The sequence below is a fragment of the Mobula birostris genome, chromosome X, assembly GCF_030028105.1.
Source record: "Mobula birostris isolate sMobBir1 chromosome X, sMobBir1.hap1, whole genome shotgun sequence".
Taxonomy (NCBI): domain Eukaryota; kingdom Metazoa; phylum Chordata; class Chondrichthyes; order Myliobatiformes; family Myliobatidae; genus Mobula; species Mobula birostris.
The window spans coordinates 55,861,423-55,875,608 of NC_092402.1; the positions used below are offsets into that span (position 1 = coordinate 55,861,423).

At 46.4% G+C, this 14,186-nt stretch overlaps 1 protein-coding gene across 3 annotated transcripts in view; it reads right to left on the minus strand.

Annotated features, from left to right (window-relative positions):
* LOC140191746 (activin receptor type-1B-like) overlaps positions 1 to 14,186 on the minus strand; it is a 77,443-nt gene that overhangs the window by 15,830 nt on the left and 47,427 nt on the right. For all 3 annotated transcript variants that reach the window (XM_072249449.1, XM_072249447.1, XM_072249448.1), the window contains 4 exons: positions 11,932 to 12,177; positions 8,161 to 8,391; positions 7,248 to 7,415; positions 3,610 to 3,766 (listed from right to left, as the gene is read on the minus strand). In XM_072249449.1, coding sequence (XP_072105550.1) covers positions 3,610 to 3,766; positions 7,248 to 7,415; positions 8,161 to 8,391; positions 11,932 to 12,177 — 802 coding nt within the window. The remainder of the gene's footprint in view (positions 1 to 3,609; positions 3,767 to 7,247; positions 7,416 to 8,160; positions 8,392 to 11,931; positions 12,178 to 14,186) is intronic.

A 14,186-nucleotide genomic window follows, 5' to 3' on the forward strand; every position in this document is an offset into this window, starting at 1 on the left:
ACATGAGAGAGGGGAGAGGTTTAGGGAAAGGAAGAGAGGGAAATGGGACTGATATGATCAGACCATTTGGGCTGAAGGGTCGGCTTCTGTGCTGTTGGGAGCTAGCATGGATACAGATAGAAACATAGAAAACCTACAGCACAATATATGCCCTTCGGCCTGCAAAGCTGTGCCGAACTTGTCCTTACCTTAGAAATTACCCAGGGATGCCCATTGCCCTCTATTTTTCTGAGCTCCATGTACCTGTCCAGGAGTCTCTTAAAAGACCCTATCGTATCTGCCTCCACCACTGTCGCTGGCAGCCCATTCCACGTACTCACCACTCTCTATGTAAAAAAACTTACCCCTGACATCTCCTCTGTACCTACTGCCAAGCACCTTAAAACTGTGCCCTCTCGTGCTAACCATTTCAGCCCTGGGAAAAAGCCTCTGACTATCCACACGATCAATGCCCCTCATCATCAATCCCATCAGATGGGCCAAATTTGATCCCTCTCTGTTGCAGTATGCAAAAAACACTGCTAAATATTCCGACTAGAAAAAGGTTGGTCCAGAATTCTCCACAATAGTCAGTCAGTCAGTGGGTGCCGTCCCGAATCTGGGGTTGGCGGCTATGCACAATCTTCTTTGATCTTGCGCTCTTTTTCTGACCTCAGCATAACTCAACCCAGTCCATTGCCTCACATTATTGTACCAAGTGGTTCGCTGCCTTCCTCTTTCCCTCTTTCCTTCTATCATCCCTTCCAATAACAATTTTTGCAGCCCACCACCTCTTTACAAGTGCCCGGCATATTCCAGCTTCCTTTTCTGCACCTTCTTCAGCAGCTCCTTTTCTCTCCTCACTCTCTTCAACACTTCCATATTACTGACCTTCATCACCCATCTAATTTTCTGCATTCTCCTTAAACACCACATTTCAAATGCCTCCAGTCGTCGTTGCACTTCCTTGCATAATGTCCATGACTTGACTCCATACAACAGACTGCTCCAGACGTAGCATTTCCAAATTCTACAACACAGCCCAAAGTCCAACCTCTTGCCACACAGCACGTCACTCAGGCTCCAGAACGTTGATCTTGCAATCTCAATTCTTCGTCTAATTTCTGTATCACATTTCCCATCCTCTGTGACCATCTGTCCCAAGTACACAAACTTCTTGACTTGCTCTATGCCTGTGCCATTAATTTTGATACTGATTTTGGGGACTTCTTTCTTCCGTGATACTACCATCATCTTTGTCTTTGCAGCATTTATTTTCATTCCAAATCGTGCACCTCCAGCATTTATCTTATCTACTATTCTGAGTAACTCGTCCTCAGTCTCGGCTAACAACACTGAATCATCTGCATACCTCAAGTTGTTCACTGTCACTCCACCAACTTGGACACCAGCTTCATTGTTCAACACCCTGAAGATTACCTCTGAGTAAATGTTAAATAATAAAGGGGAGATAATGCAGCCCTGGCGAACCCCTTTTTGGACCTCAACTTCCGGTGAATTCCCACCACTAGTTCTTATTACTGCCTTCTGATGCCGGAACAGACTCGCAATCAGTCGAGCATCTTTCCCATCCAGCCGCAATGAGTTCAGGCAATTGACCAGCTGTTCATGATTGACTCAGTCAAAAGCTTTTTCATAATCCAGGAAGCACATGTAAATATCTTTTTTTTCTAGACCTCGTTCCACAATCATTCACAAATTGAAAAATCCCTTCACGGGTACCCTTACCCGGTATAAATCCGCTCTGGCAGTCATTAATTTCACTAAGAACTGTCCTTTTTATTCTGCTTAGAAGTATTAATAACAAGATCTTGGAGGCATGACTTATAAGACTTATAGTTCTAAAGACTAAGCATTGCGTGCTCTTACTTTTCTTTGGGATCATGACAAACTCTGACACCACAAAATCTGTTGGCCACTTCCCTGTTGAGTAGATTGTATTGCAAAACCTCGTGATCTCCTCAACCTCCGAGTCGCCAAGGCATTTCAACATTTCGGCTGTAATACCATCTACACCACAAGCTTTACCAGTTTTTAAAACTTTCCAATGGCTGCTCTTACTTCCGCTACCAAAATTTCCAGACCTTCTGTGTTCTTCTCACTCACTTAATCATTTCTAGCATCATAGTACAATTCCCTAATGTATTCCATCCATCTACTTTCCACCTTGTCATTCTATGAGTATGTTCCTGTCCTTGTCTTGAATAATGCCAGTCCTTGATTGTTTCTTGTTCCTGTTGGTCATCTCTGCAATCTCCCTATGCACATCCCTTGAATGATGCAACATGTCCATGGTCTCTATCTTTTCACACCGTTTGATAAACCATTGTTCTCCAGCTTTTGCACGTTCTGCTCTTATTTGTTGGTCCAATTCCTTGTACTTAGATGTGTCCTTCTTGTGGTCAAACCTGAAGGACTGTATGCAAATGGCAGCTGAAGAATGTCTCCCCAAAAGACGGCATGCAGCTAAACAAGCCTGGATGACGGATCACATTCTCCACAATAGCCAACTGTTAACTGCTTCTGGTTGTGGACTCCCTCAAAAGCAGGATCATTGTCTCTACATTCCCCCTGTTTCATTATTTAAAGGCCTCATTCTGACTTAATCCTCCATTTTTCTTTTTCCACAGAGAAGTGGAAAAGGGCTACACCTATTCCAAAGCAATTCAGCCAGAATAAACTCCCAAACCCAAAAGTCAGGATAGAATCACCTGACGAGGCTGAACTCACTCAGAAGCCGTTGCAGATAAGTACATTAGTAACTGCCATGCCTTTACACAGGGCCGGAGTTTCTCAGACATGGGCCCAACCAAGCAAACTTCATCTCGGGAATTTACGATGTGACGGGACTTCTCTTTTGCCATCCGCTGACCTTTCACAGACACCAGGCATTGGAAGTTGAGTGATAAGGATTTTACCAGCCCCTTCCCACAAAAATTATAGAGGACAATGTAACAACATTGGCATTTTAGCACACTAACGAGTTTGTGCTCTATGAGAACCATCTGCATCACAATTTTGTTCAACTCTTGACAAAAACTGTTGTTTCCTTGGCAATTTGTATTTATTTAGAGTCATGGAGAAACAAGCCCTTCTGCCCATTGTGCTGAACTATTATTCCGCCTAGTCCCATCAAGCTGTACCTGGACCACAGCCCTCTATAGCCCTCTCACCTCTGAACTAACCCTAACTTCCACTGGCAGCTCACTCCACACTCTCACCACTCTGAGTTTGGGTGTTTTGTGGGCACATATCTAAGCTGGGTATTTTGTGCTCACATAAATTCCACAAGAGCAAATACCTATTCTGCGATCATATCCTTTGGTAGGGATTCGCGAATTCAGTGAGGGGGAATTTCTGCCACCCGAACTACCACAATTTTGGCTTTACTGTCCACCAAGCTGGCACACAAACCACATGGCATGACTTGTCATGCCAGCCACAACTGGTGTTCAACCTGTGAATGCATGCACTTTGCTACAGAAATCTGCTTTAAGTTTATGACACCAATAAAAAGAATTACCCCCCGCCTCGCCCATTTAAATCAAGTACTGAAACTTCTTATGGTGAACGGGGAGGAGGAAGTGAAAACGATAGGGAATTGGTTACCGTTTTGTGCCCACTCGCTGATTGGGGGCAATGTCAATGGTGTCGGTCAGCGAGTCATGCCTGACAGCCAGGCCCAGGTCTGCTATCGCACACATGCCGTTCTTCTTCACCAGGATGTTTTTGGACTTCAGGTCACGATGGGCAATCCCCGGTTTGCCTGCAAAGACAAAGCTAGCTCTGAAATGGGAGTGCATGCAAAAACTAAAATCCACACGTTTACTATGCGAGACGGGGGGGGGGGGGAAGGAATGGAGGGTAGGAGTATTTGTCACCCCACACACTCCGCCCCCATCTCTGGACCACTCTGCCTCTCCACCTAAACAGACTGTCTGGCTATCACGACGTCGTTTGTGCGGGCTTGCTGTGCACAAAGAGGCAACCCTGTGCCCAATGTGTCGATACTTCAGAAGAAATTTCATTGGCTCTGAAGCATAGTATAGCACAGAACATTTGGGCTGAACGGCCTGTGATTACACATGTTCCACACAGGCGCCCTACACTGCACAAGCAGAAACCTTACCCAGTGACCTTCACATCCTGACCCTCACCACCCACCCCCCCCCCCCCAATCACCTCTGGACTTCAAGTCTATCCTCAAGTCCATTTTTGCATTTTCCAGATACTCATCCATTGGAGCTTGGTCCATGTGATCCCTACTCTGTTCTGCAACTGACAAGCCTGAGCTTACTGTCTTCCTCCAAGGATTGGCCCTGTGTTTACTCTTGGTTTACATCATTCCACCACTGGCCACCCTGCCTTCCACTGCCGATGACAAAACATTTGCCAGCATGCGGCAGTGTCCAATTCTGTCCGTGAACACCCCTGTGAAAGGTACCAGGAAGCTCTCCTGCACTCAGTGACGTTGTTTACTGTAGTGGGTAGTTGGTGGCTGGCTTGAACTGAGTGACTTGATGGTGTGACCTTGTGATAACAATACAATAAACACAGAAGATCCTGCAGATGCTGGAAATCCACAGCAACACACAAAAGGCGGGGGAGCTCAGGTCAGGCAGCACCTATGGAGCGAAATCAATAGTTGCCATTTCGGGCTGAGGCCCTTCCTCAGGACTGGAAAGGAAGGGGGAAGAAGCCAGAATAAGAAGGAAGGAGTACAAGCTGGCAGGTGATGGGTGAAAACAGGTGGGGGGGGGAGAAAGGGGGATTAAGTGAGAAGCTGGGAGTAATAGGTGGAGGAGATAAAGCACTGAAGGAGAAGGAATCTGATAAGAGAGGAGAGTGGGCCATGGGAGAAAGGGAAGGAAGAGGGGCACCAGAATGGAGAATTGAAAAAGAGAGAAGCGGATGGAGGGAAAAAAAATCACTAGAAGTTAGAGAAATTGATGTTCCTACCATTAGGTTGGAGGCTACCCAGACGGAACATGAGGTGTTTGCTCCTCCAACCCGACAGTGGCCACATTGCGGCAGTAGAGAAGGCCACAGACTGACATGTCAGAATGAGAATAGGAAGTAGAATTAAAATAAGTGGCTACTGGGAAGGCCCACCTTTTGTAGTAGATGGAACGAAAGCACTTGACAATGATAGTACCCTTGAGTGCAAAGGGCAGGTGATTTGACGTTTGGATGGAGGTGCAATGTTACAAGCCACATATCAGCCAGTATCTGAACATCATCTGAATCTTGCTGCTGACAGACAGGGATGTTTCATTTACTGAGCTGTGAAAAGAACTGAACAGGATGGAATCATCACTTCCGAGCCCATGATGGAAGAAAGGTCACTGATGATGATGGTTGGGCTCCATGATACTAGTCTTAGCACGGATTAGCTGTGGAGGTGCAAAACAGTCGTCCCTCAGTAGTGTTGTGAAGTTCTTTCTGCCCGTATACCACAGAGCACGAGAGAAAATACTTTTACCCTGTTGCAAAAGCTGGTTACAAGCCTGTTGCCGCAGTCACTTTTCACCACTCCAGCTATGATTCCAGAGCCACAGCCAGTGGTACCATGGCAACCAAAGAATTAGTATTTCTATAGCACCTTTCAAATGCGTAAAAGATCCCAGAGTGCTTCACAGTAGTATTCAATAAAATTTGACACAGTGCCACGCAAGAAAAACCAGGAACCAGCAGGTGATATTAGGTTCAAGTCAAATAGGAAGGTTTGAAAAAGATCTCAGAAAGACTGGGAAATCAAGGAATGGAATTCCAGAGATCACAGCTTTGGCTGCCAATAATGGACAACAGCAATATCTTTAAAAGTATTGGTCTAGCTAAATTGACTTATTATTGCTGCATGTATCAAGGTACAGTGAAAAGCTAGTTTTGCATACTGTTCATACAGATCAAATCATTACACTGCATTGAGATAGAACAAGATAAAACAATGACAATGAAGAATAAAGTGTAGCAGCTATAGAGAAAGTGTACCTTACATCTTTGCAATGTGGGAAGAAACGAGAGCACCCAGTGGACACCCACACAGTCACGGGGAGAACACAGAAACTTCTTACAGTGAGTTGCAGGAACTGAACCATGATCTTACAGCTGGCTGCTCTAAACCACTAAGCTACCGTGCCACCCTCCGCCCCCCCCCCACAACACACCCATCCCTTGCCTCTTTACCTACTGCCCACTGTCTCCCAACTCCACCCCTCCCTCCTCCAGCCCCATCACCTTCTTCCTCACCTGGATCCACTTGTCACCGGCCAACCTCTCCCTCTCATCTCTATATACTGCCCATCTCCCCCTCTTCGCTCTCAGTCCTAATGCAGTCTCTCACCCTAGAATGCCAACCAACCCACTTGAATCCACGTTCCTTCTAGCTGTCTGTTTGCCAATCTAGATTCCATCATCTGCAGTCTCTCCGGTCTCCACTCTCAGTCCCCTGTTCCACCATTCTCCCTGTATCCCTTAACCTTTCCAGCCCCGAGAACATAGCAGCACAGGGGGCAGCATGGTAACATAGCGGCTAGTGTACTACCAGCTGTAAGATCAGAGTTTAATCCCCCCCAGCCCCGCTGGCTATAAGGAGTTTATATGTTCTCCCCTTGACCACGTGGTTTCCTCCCATTTTCCAAAGACATACATGTTAGAGTTAGTGAATTGTGGGCATGCTACATTGGTGCCAGAAGAGTGGCAAAACTTGCGGGCTGCCCCCAGCACAATCCCTGTTGCTTTAATTTGATGCAAATGACGCATTTCACCGTATGTTTTGATGTACATGTTATAAATAAAACAGACCTTCAATATCCAACTCCTTCTGAATATTAGTTCCTGCAATTCAACTGCTTTCTGTGGTGGAGAATTGCACTGGTTCACCACACTCCAGGGGAATAAATATTTGAAACTGATTTACCCCTTATCCTTTCTGTGGCCTGACCCTGTGCTTCACCGGTACCCTCACCACCGCCCCCCCGCCCAACCACCAGGAACATCCTTCCAACATCTAATCCCGTTAGAATTGTGTTGGTTTCTATGGGATCCCAATATTGTTCTGAATATTCTCCTCCAAAACAGGCTTGAATGTTTTTGCTGCACGCCTAGCTTAATGGCACATTCACCGGGTCACACCCATCTCAAAGTTTTGGCTCAACACTAATAAACAGTATCAGGTTGAAGTACGCAGACTTATGGAGCTGATTCACAGAGGTAGAATCATCGTTAAAAGCACATCACGCCCTTACCCTGAGTGCCCACGATTTCCATGTGCAAGTGAGCCAGTCCACTGACTGCAGAGAGTGCCAGCTTGATGAGCCCTTCCACAGTGACCGTATACTTGTTCAGGTAATCAAAGAGAGAGCCATGCTCGTGATAGTCCGACACAAGCCACAACTGTGTCCACGTACCATTATCTGTGGATGGAGAAGGTTAAATTGAAAGCAGCACAACAAGAAATAAAAAGGCGACACAGCAGCATGGAGAGAACACCAGTCGCCTCGTTTCCAAGATGGAGCCAGTGGTGTGCCACGGGGAACAGGCTCTCACCTTTCTACCGTTTATATCAGAGACATGGATGCAGGCACTAAAAGTTACAGCTTCCAAACGTGCTCATGCCACAAATGCGGATACAACTCAGCAGTTTTTCTGATTGGTCTACTATTGGGAGTCATGCCTACAGCTGCCTGGGTCTCCAACTCTGAATTTCAGGCTCGAATTTGGTTCTTTCCTACTCCTTCCCCATTACCAAGTCTTCAAACCAACAAGGCCTAACAGCCACACTTCTTGGAGTCAAGTTGTGTTAGGGAATACTGCGATGAGATATCTCAGGATGTAATTTACATTAAAGGCTATTGAGAAAGGCAAAGAATAACTGTTGAAGCAAACACTCTGCAATTGCAAAATCCATGGAATCCATGGAAAAAAATAAGACTGTTTAACTGAAATACCATCCCACACGCCACTGAAACTCAGAGCCTTCTTTCTACACCACTCAATCCATTTTGTCTATGACCCTGCATTGCACAAGGATCTGACCTGAGTGTTGTGGGAGCACGGTTCTAGTCATTAGCATGCGCACACGGAAACATACATACACACACATCACCCAAACCAAACTATTGGCCAACACAAAGTAAATGGGAAAATAAGCCACCATACCTTTATTGTCTGCTGCGATGAAGCCCAGAATGTTCTCGTGACGCAACATGACTGTCTGGTAGATCTCAGCTTCCCGGAACCAGGAGCGTTCTTCCCGGGAGGAGAATATCTTGACAGCCACGTCGCCACCCCTCCATTTCCCACGCCACACTTCCCCGAAGCGCCCTTTGCCAATTATTTCCTGAAGGACTATGGTCCTCGCAATGGTACGCTGCACAAACAAAGGCAAGCCTGCAGGGAGAACGAACAGTAGACATCATCAACAATCAATGTGCACTTACATGTCATCGTACACATGGACACAAGCGAATCACCTGAGAGTTATGGACTCTGCCCAATATATCACGGGCTCAGGCCTCCTGACCATCAGGAGTATCTACAGATGCTGCCACCTCAGGAAGGTGACACCCAAAGATCCCCATCATCTGGGTGATGCCATCCTTTCACAGCTCCCATCGGGCAGCTGGTGCAGAAGTCTGAAGCCCCACAATGGCAGATTCAAGACAGTTACCTTCCTTCAGCCATTCTGTTCTTGAACCAACTAGCACAACCATAATCACTGAATCAATTTGGCAACACTTCAATCACTTTGCCTTTTTTTGTCCCAATTAGTTCTTTCTTGTAAAAGTTATGTATAATCTTTTCTTGTGACTGCTGCTTATCTGGTACCATGTGGTCGTGGTGCTGCTGCACAAGTTTTTCCATTGTATCTGTGCACACGTGGACTTGCGCATACGAGAATAACCTTGACAATAGGGACATCACCCCACGAGCAAATAGCCAACCACATTCACCATCTACTTTTGCATGCAAAAGACTGGGCTACTGCAGGGGCAATGACGAGTGTCAGCAGAGCCAAGAGGGACTGGGAGCTGGAAACATCGTGGGGGTTAAAAGGGAGAAGGGAAGAGTGGAGAACTGGCACCGATGGAAGCCATGTGACAGAGGCACCTTTTCATAACTGGGATAGATCTGATCACACAGCAGTATGGGACGCCTCAAACCCATGGGACCCACCCACCTACCTACCAACCACCCCAGAAACGAGGGCGCAGACACTAGACTTGGGTAGCATTGCAGAAATAGGGAATGTTGCATGGCTGCATTTTTACTGAGCTTTGCGCAAGGACTTAACAAGCCCTTCACCATAAGACCGTAAGATAAAGGAGCAGGGTTAGATCATTCAGATCACTGAGTTTGCTCCACCATTCCATCATGGCTGATTTATTATCTCTCCCAACCCCATTCTCCTGCCTTCTCCCTATAACCTTTGACGCCCCCCCTTTTCTTTTAAAAAAAAGAAAAAGGTGTTTCAAGCACAAAGTCAAAGTACATTTATGATCAAATTATGTACGTCATCACATACTACCTTGAGATTCATTTTCTTGCAGGCATTCACAGAAAAATAAAGTACAATAGAATTTATGAAAAACCTCTTCATAAACAAAGACCAGCAAACAAAAGACTTATACTTTATAGTTTATTGTCACCAAACAATTGGTACTAGAATGTACAATCATCACAGTGATATTTGATTTTGCGCTTCACACTCCCTGCATTACAAATGTTAAATATTAAAAATTAGTAAATATTAAAAATTTAAATTATAAATCATAAATAGAAAATAGAAAAATGGGAAGTAAGGTAGTGCAAAAAAACCGAGAGGCAGGTCCGGATATTTGGAGAGTACGGCCCAGATCCGAGTCAGGATCTGTTCAGCTGTCTTGTCACAGTCGGAAAGAAGCTGTTCCCAAATCTGGCCGTACGAGTCGTCAAGCTCCTGAGCCTTCTCCTGGAGGGAAGAGGGACGAAAAGTCTGTTGGCTGGGTGGGTCGTGTCCTTGATTATCCTGGCAGCACTGCTCCGACAGCGTGCGGTGTAAAGTGAGTCCACGGACGGAAGATTGGTTTGTGTGATGTGCTGCGCCGTGTTCACGATCTTCTGCAGTTTCTTTCAGTCTTGGACAGGACAACTTCCGTACCAGGTTGTGATGCACCCTAGAAGAATGCTTTCTACGGTGCATCTATAAAAATTAGTGAGGGTTTTAGGGGACAGGCCAAATTTCTTTAGTTTTCTCAGGAAGTGAAGACGCTGGTGGGCCTTCTTGGCAGTGGACTCTGCTTGGTTGGACCAAGTCAGGTCATTTGTGATATTGACCCCGAGGAAATTAAAGCTTTTGACCTGTTCCACTTGCGCACCACTGATGTAAATTGGGTCGTGCGGTCTGCTACTCCTTCTGAAGTTTACAACCAATTCCTTCGTCTTGCTGACGTTGAGGGATATGTTATTGTCTTCGCACTATGCCACCAGGTTCTTAATTTCCTCTCTCTACTCAAACTCATCATTACCCGAGATACGGCCTACAATTGTTGTGTCATCAGCAAACTTATATATTGAGTTTGATGGAAACTTGGCTACACAATCATGGGTGTACAGTGAGTACAGCAGGGGGCTGAGTACGCAGCCTTGTGGGGCACCGGTGCTCAGAGTGATTGTAGAGGAGAGCTTGTCTCCTATTTTTACAGCCTGCGTCCTTCTGAAGACGTCAAATTCTGCAAATAAAAATAATGATACTGAGAACACAAGTCCTTGAAAGGATGTGGAACCAGTTCAGAGTTCTGGTGAAAGTAGTTATCCACGTTGGTTCAGAAGCCTAATGGTTGCAGGGTTATAACTGTTCCTGAACCTGGTGGTGTAGGACCCAAGGCTCTTGTATCTTCTTCCTGATGGTAGTAGCAAGAAGAGAGCACGGCCTGGATGGTGGAGGTCCTGGATAATGGATGCTGCTTTCTTGTGGCAGTGCTCCTTGTATATGTGGTCATTGGTGAGAAGGGCTTTGCCTGTAATGGACTGGGTTGTGTCCACCACTTTTTGTATGCTTTTCCATTCCTGGACATTGGTGTTTCCATGTCAGGCCATGATACAACCAGGCAAGATACTCTTCACTGTGCATCTATAAAAGGATGATGTAATAGAACCTCAAAATCCTATTACAGTCAATAAAGTACTTGGGGTATGGTCACTGTTGTAACATAGGAGACCGAGCAGCCAATTCACAGACAGCAAGATCTCACAATAGGAATGTGATAATGACCACATTATCTTTGGTGATACTGAGGGACTAGTATTGGCCAGGATACCAGAGAGATGGTCAGTCTGCATCATGGCATCTTGCCACCATGATGGGACTTCAGTTTTACACCTTACTTAAAAAGCATTACCTCTGTTACAGCAGCCCCTCCCCAGTAGTTCTAGTGAGGGGTCTTCTACACTGGTATAGAGGGGCAAGTAATGGGGTGAATAGGATCAGCACAGACAACCTTTCCTTTCTACATCTCAAGCTAACTGGGCGGTAAAATTCAGAGTCACAGTGAGCTCTGTGGCTGGGTGGGGAATTGGTTGACAAAAGCAGCGGGGTGGGACCAGTGGATGAACAAGACAACTAGTAAATTTGAGTGTTTAAATTTTAAATTACTATTAAATGTGCAATGTTACATGCTTGCCAGAGGCAGTTCAGAGAAGGTTTACTCGACTTGATCCCTGGGCAAAGGTTGTTAAGAGGAAAGTCTGGACAGGCAAGATTTGTATCCGAGTTCCATCAGCAGACTGCGTGTTGCTCTGGATTCCAGCATCTTCAGTCTCTGCTGTCTCGCTAGAGAAATCAATAGCTGGGTAGGTAAACTATTTAGTAACTATTCTGGAACGGGAACCTGCAGCGGGGATTAAGAGAGGCCAAGACAGCCCACCCCCCACCCCCATCTGGACACTTACCAGATCCGGATCCAGAGGTAGTCATATCAAACATGAGGTCCTTCAGCGACTTCCCCTCGGAGATGTACATGTGGTCGCAGGAAGGCTCCTCCATGTCCAGCTGGTTGCGGTCATGGTAGGCTCGCTGGTGGTGGTAATGGCACAGGAACACGGCCACCATCAGCACCACGCACAAAAGGAACACTGGGCCAGCTATCACAGCCGCCAGCTCCACGGGGCCCCAGCCATCTAAATCACTCTTCTGACCTGGTGGAGAAAAGGAGGAAACCCGTTAGTTGACTACAACATTTCCATACGAAAAGAAAACACTCTTGGTTTGCAACTGGCCATCTTCCTCTCCAACCTTGGCCAAGGCAAGTTCAAGATCAAAAATAACCCAATTCCACCATTTCTACATACAGCTCTTAAAACATACAAAACCAAGCTCTCACACTGTCAGCATTCCTACACTCGCACTGAAAAGTTACTCCCGCTAACTCAAGACCACCATAGGTATGAAGAGGTCGGACTGGGGGACTCCAAGTAAAGCAGGTTTCTGCATCTACTGGAATCCAAAGAAGGTATGGCTTGTTTACCTACTGTCCCAAGTTCCAACCAACAAAACATCTCATTCAGCCAAGTAGCAATATGGAAAGTTAAGTTGCCAACTTTTCTTTCTGAGCATCGCCCTCTACCTGTGGACAGTGTGGTAAAGGTGGTCCATGGCATGCTGGTTGGGGCACTGAGTATAAGAGTAAGGAAGTCACATAGCAGCTTTGGTCAGTATTGCGTGAAGGTCTGGTCACCCAACTACAGGAAGGACATGTAGACCATGGAGAGGGTGCAGAAGAGATTCACCAAGATGCTGCCTGTATTAGAGGGCAGAGCTACAAGTTGAGTTTGGAGAAACTTGAGACGTTTTCCCTGAATTATCGGAATCTGAAGGGAGACCAGATAATTTATGAAACTCAGGGGCAGACTGCCAGAATCTTTTTCCTAGGGTAGAATTGTCAAATACTAGAGGACAGGCATTTAAGACGAAAGGGAAATCCCTTTTTCTTTGCACACAGAGTGGTGGGTGCCCAGGGTGGTGGTGCATGCAGATGTGATAATGATGTTTAAGAAACCTTTAGCTTGGCACGTGGATATGCAGGGAATGATGGATATGGATCATCTGCAGGAAGAAAAAAGACTTCACTTAATTTGGCATCGCATTCAGCACAGACACCATGGGCCAAAGGGCCTGTGTTCCAAGTGTGTTCCAGTAACTGGGGAAAATGAGATTTGAAAGAAAATAAAATCAGACAGCTCTCCATTGAAAAGAGGTCAGGCTTGGCCATGAAGCAATTAAAGTCAAATAGCCCACTGTCGCATTTGTTCCACATCAAGGCAGTCAGCAGAGGGTGGGGGAAATGAGGTGGACTTCAGCAGACAAGAAGTGTTGCAGAGCTGCAATAGATGCCTGCTGGGGCTTGGTAATGAGCTGTAGGAGTGCCTCATTCACAGGGAGTGGCTCAGCAGGGGAGACAGAAAGGTGTGCACCCTCAGGCTGAAAGCGGACAAGCTCGGCACTCTGGAGGGTGACACGTGGGGGGCGGGGGGGGGGGTGCTGCGATTGCAAAACGGGCAGCACGGGCTTAGTGTTCGTTCAACGTAGGCAGCTTGCTGGCTGTGTGCTCTGAGCAGGACAAAGAGAAAAGCTTCCATGAGGAATAGCAGATACAAAGAAACAGCACACAGTGTTTTGCACTCTTTAAGTCCATCTGCTCCTACCCCACTCTCTCGACACCAGTCAATTCGTGGACAGTGATAGGGAGCTGACGGGGAACTTTATGCTGAGACCACCGACAGGCCCCAAATCTAGGGGATGGTGGCGGTGGGGTGGGGGGGGGAGGGAGAGAGGAGTTCAGGTTTAAAACCTCAACACAATGCACAAGGACAGAGGACGGTATGGTAGCACCATAGCTAGCATGAAATTATTACAGCACCAGCCACTCAGGTTCAATTCATGCCACTGTCTACAGAGTTTGTATGTTCTTCCTCCAGGCGCTCCGGTTTCCTCCCACATTCCAAAGACATATGGGTTAGTAGGTTAATTAGTCACATTATTGCAATTGGGTGGTGCAGGCTCATTTAACCAGAGGGGTCTGTTACCGTACTCTCTCTCTAAATAGGCGAGCAGCTGGAGCAGGCTACCTCAAACAACCACTCCAACCAGGGACCCAGACTCACTCATCCACGGCTGACCCACCAATTATAGTTTTATTCAACCTGCA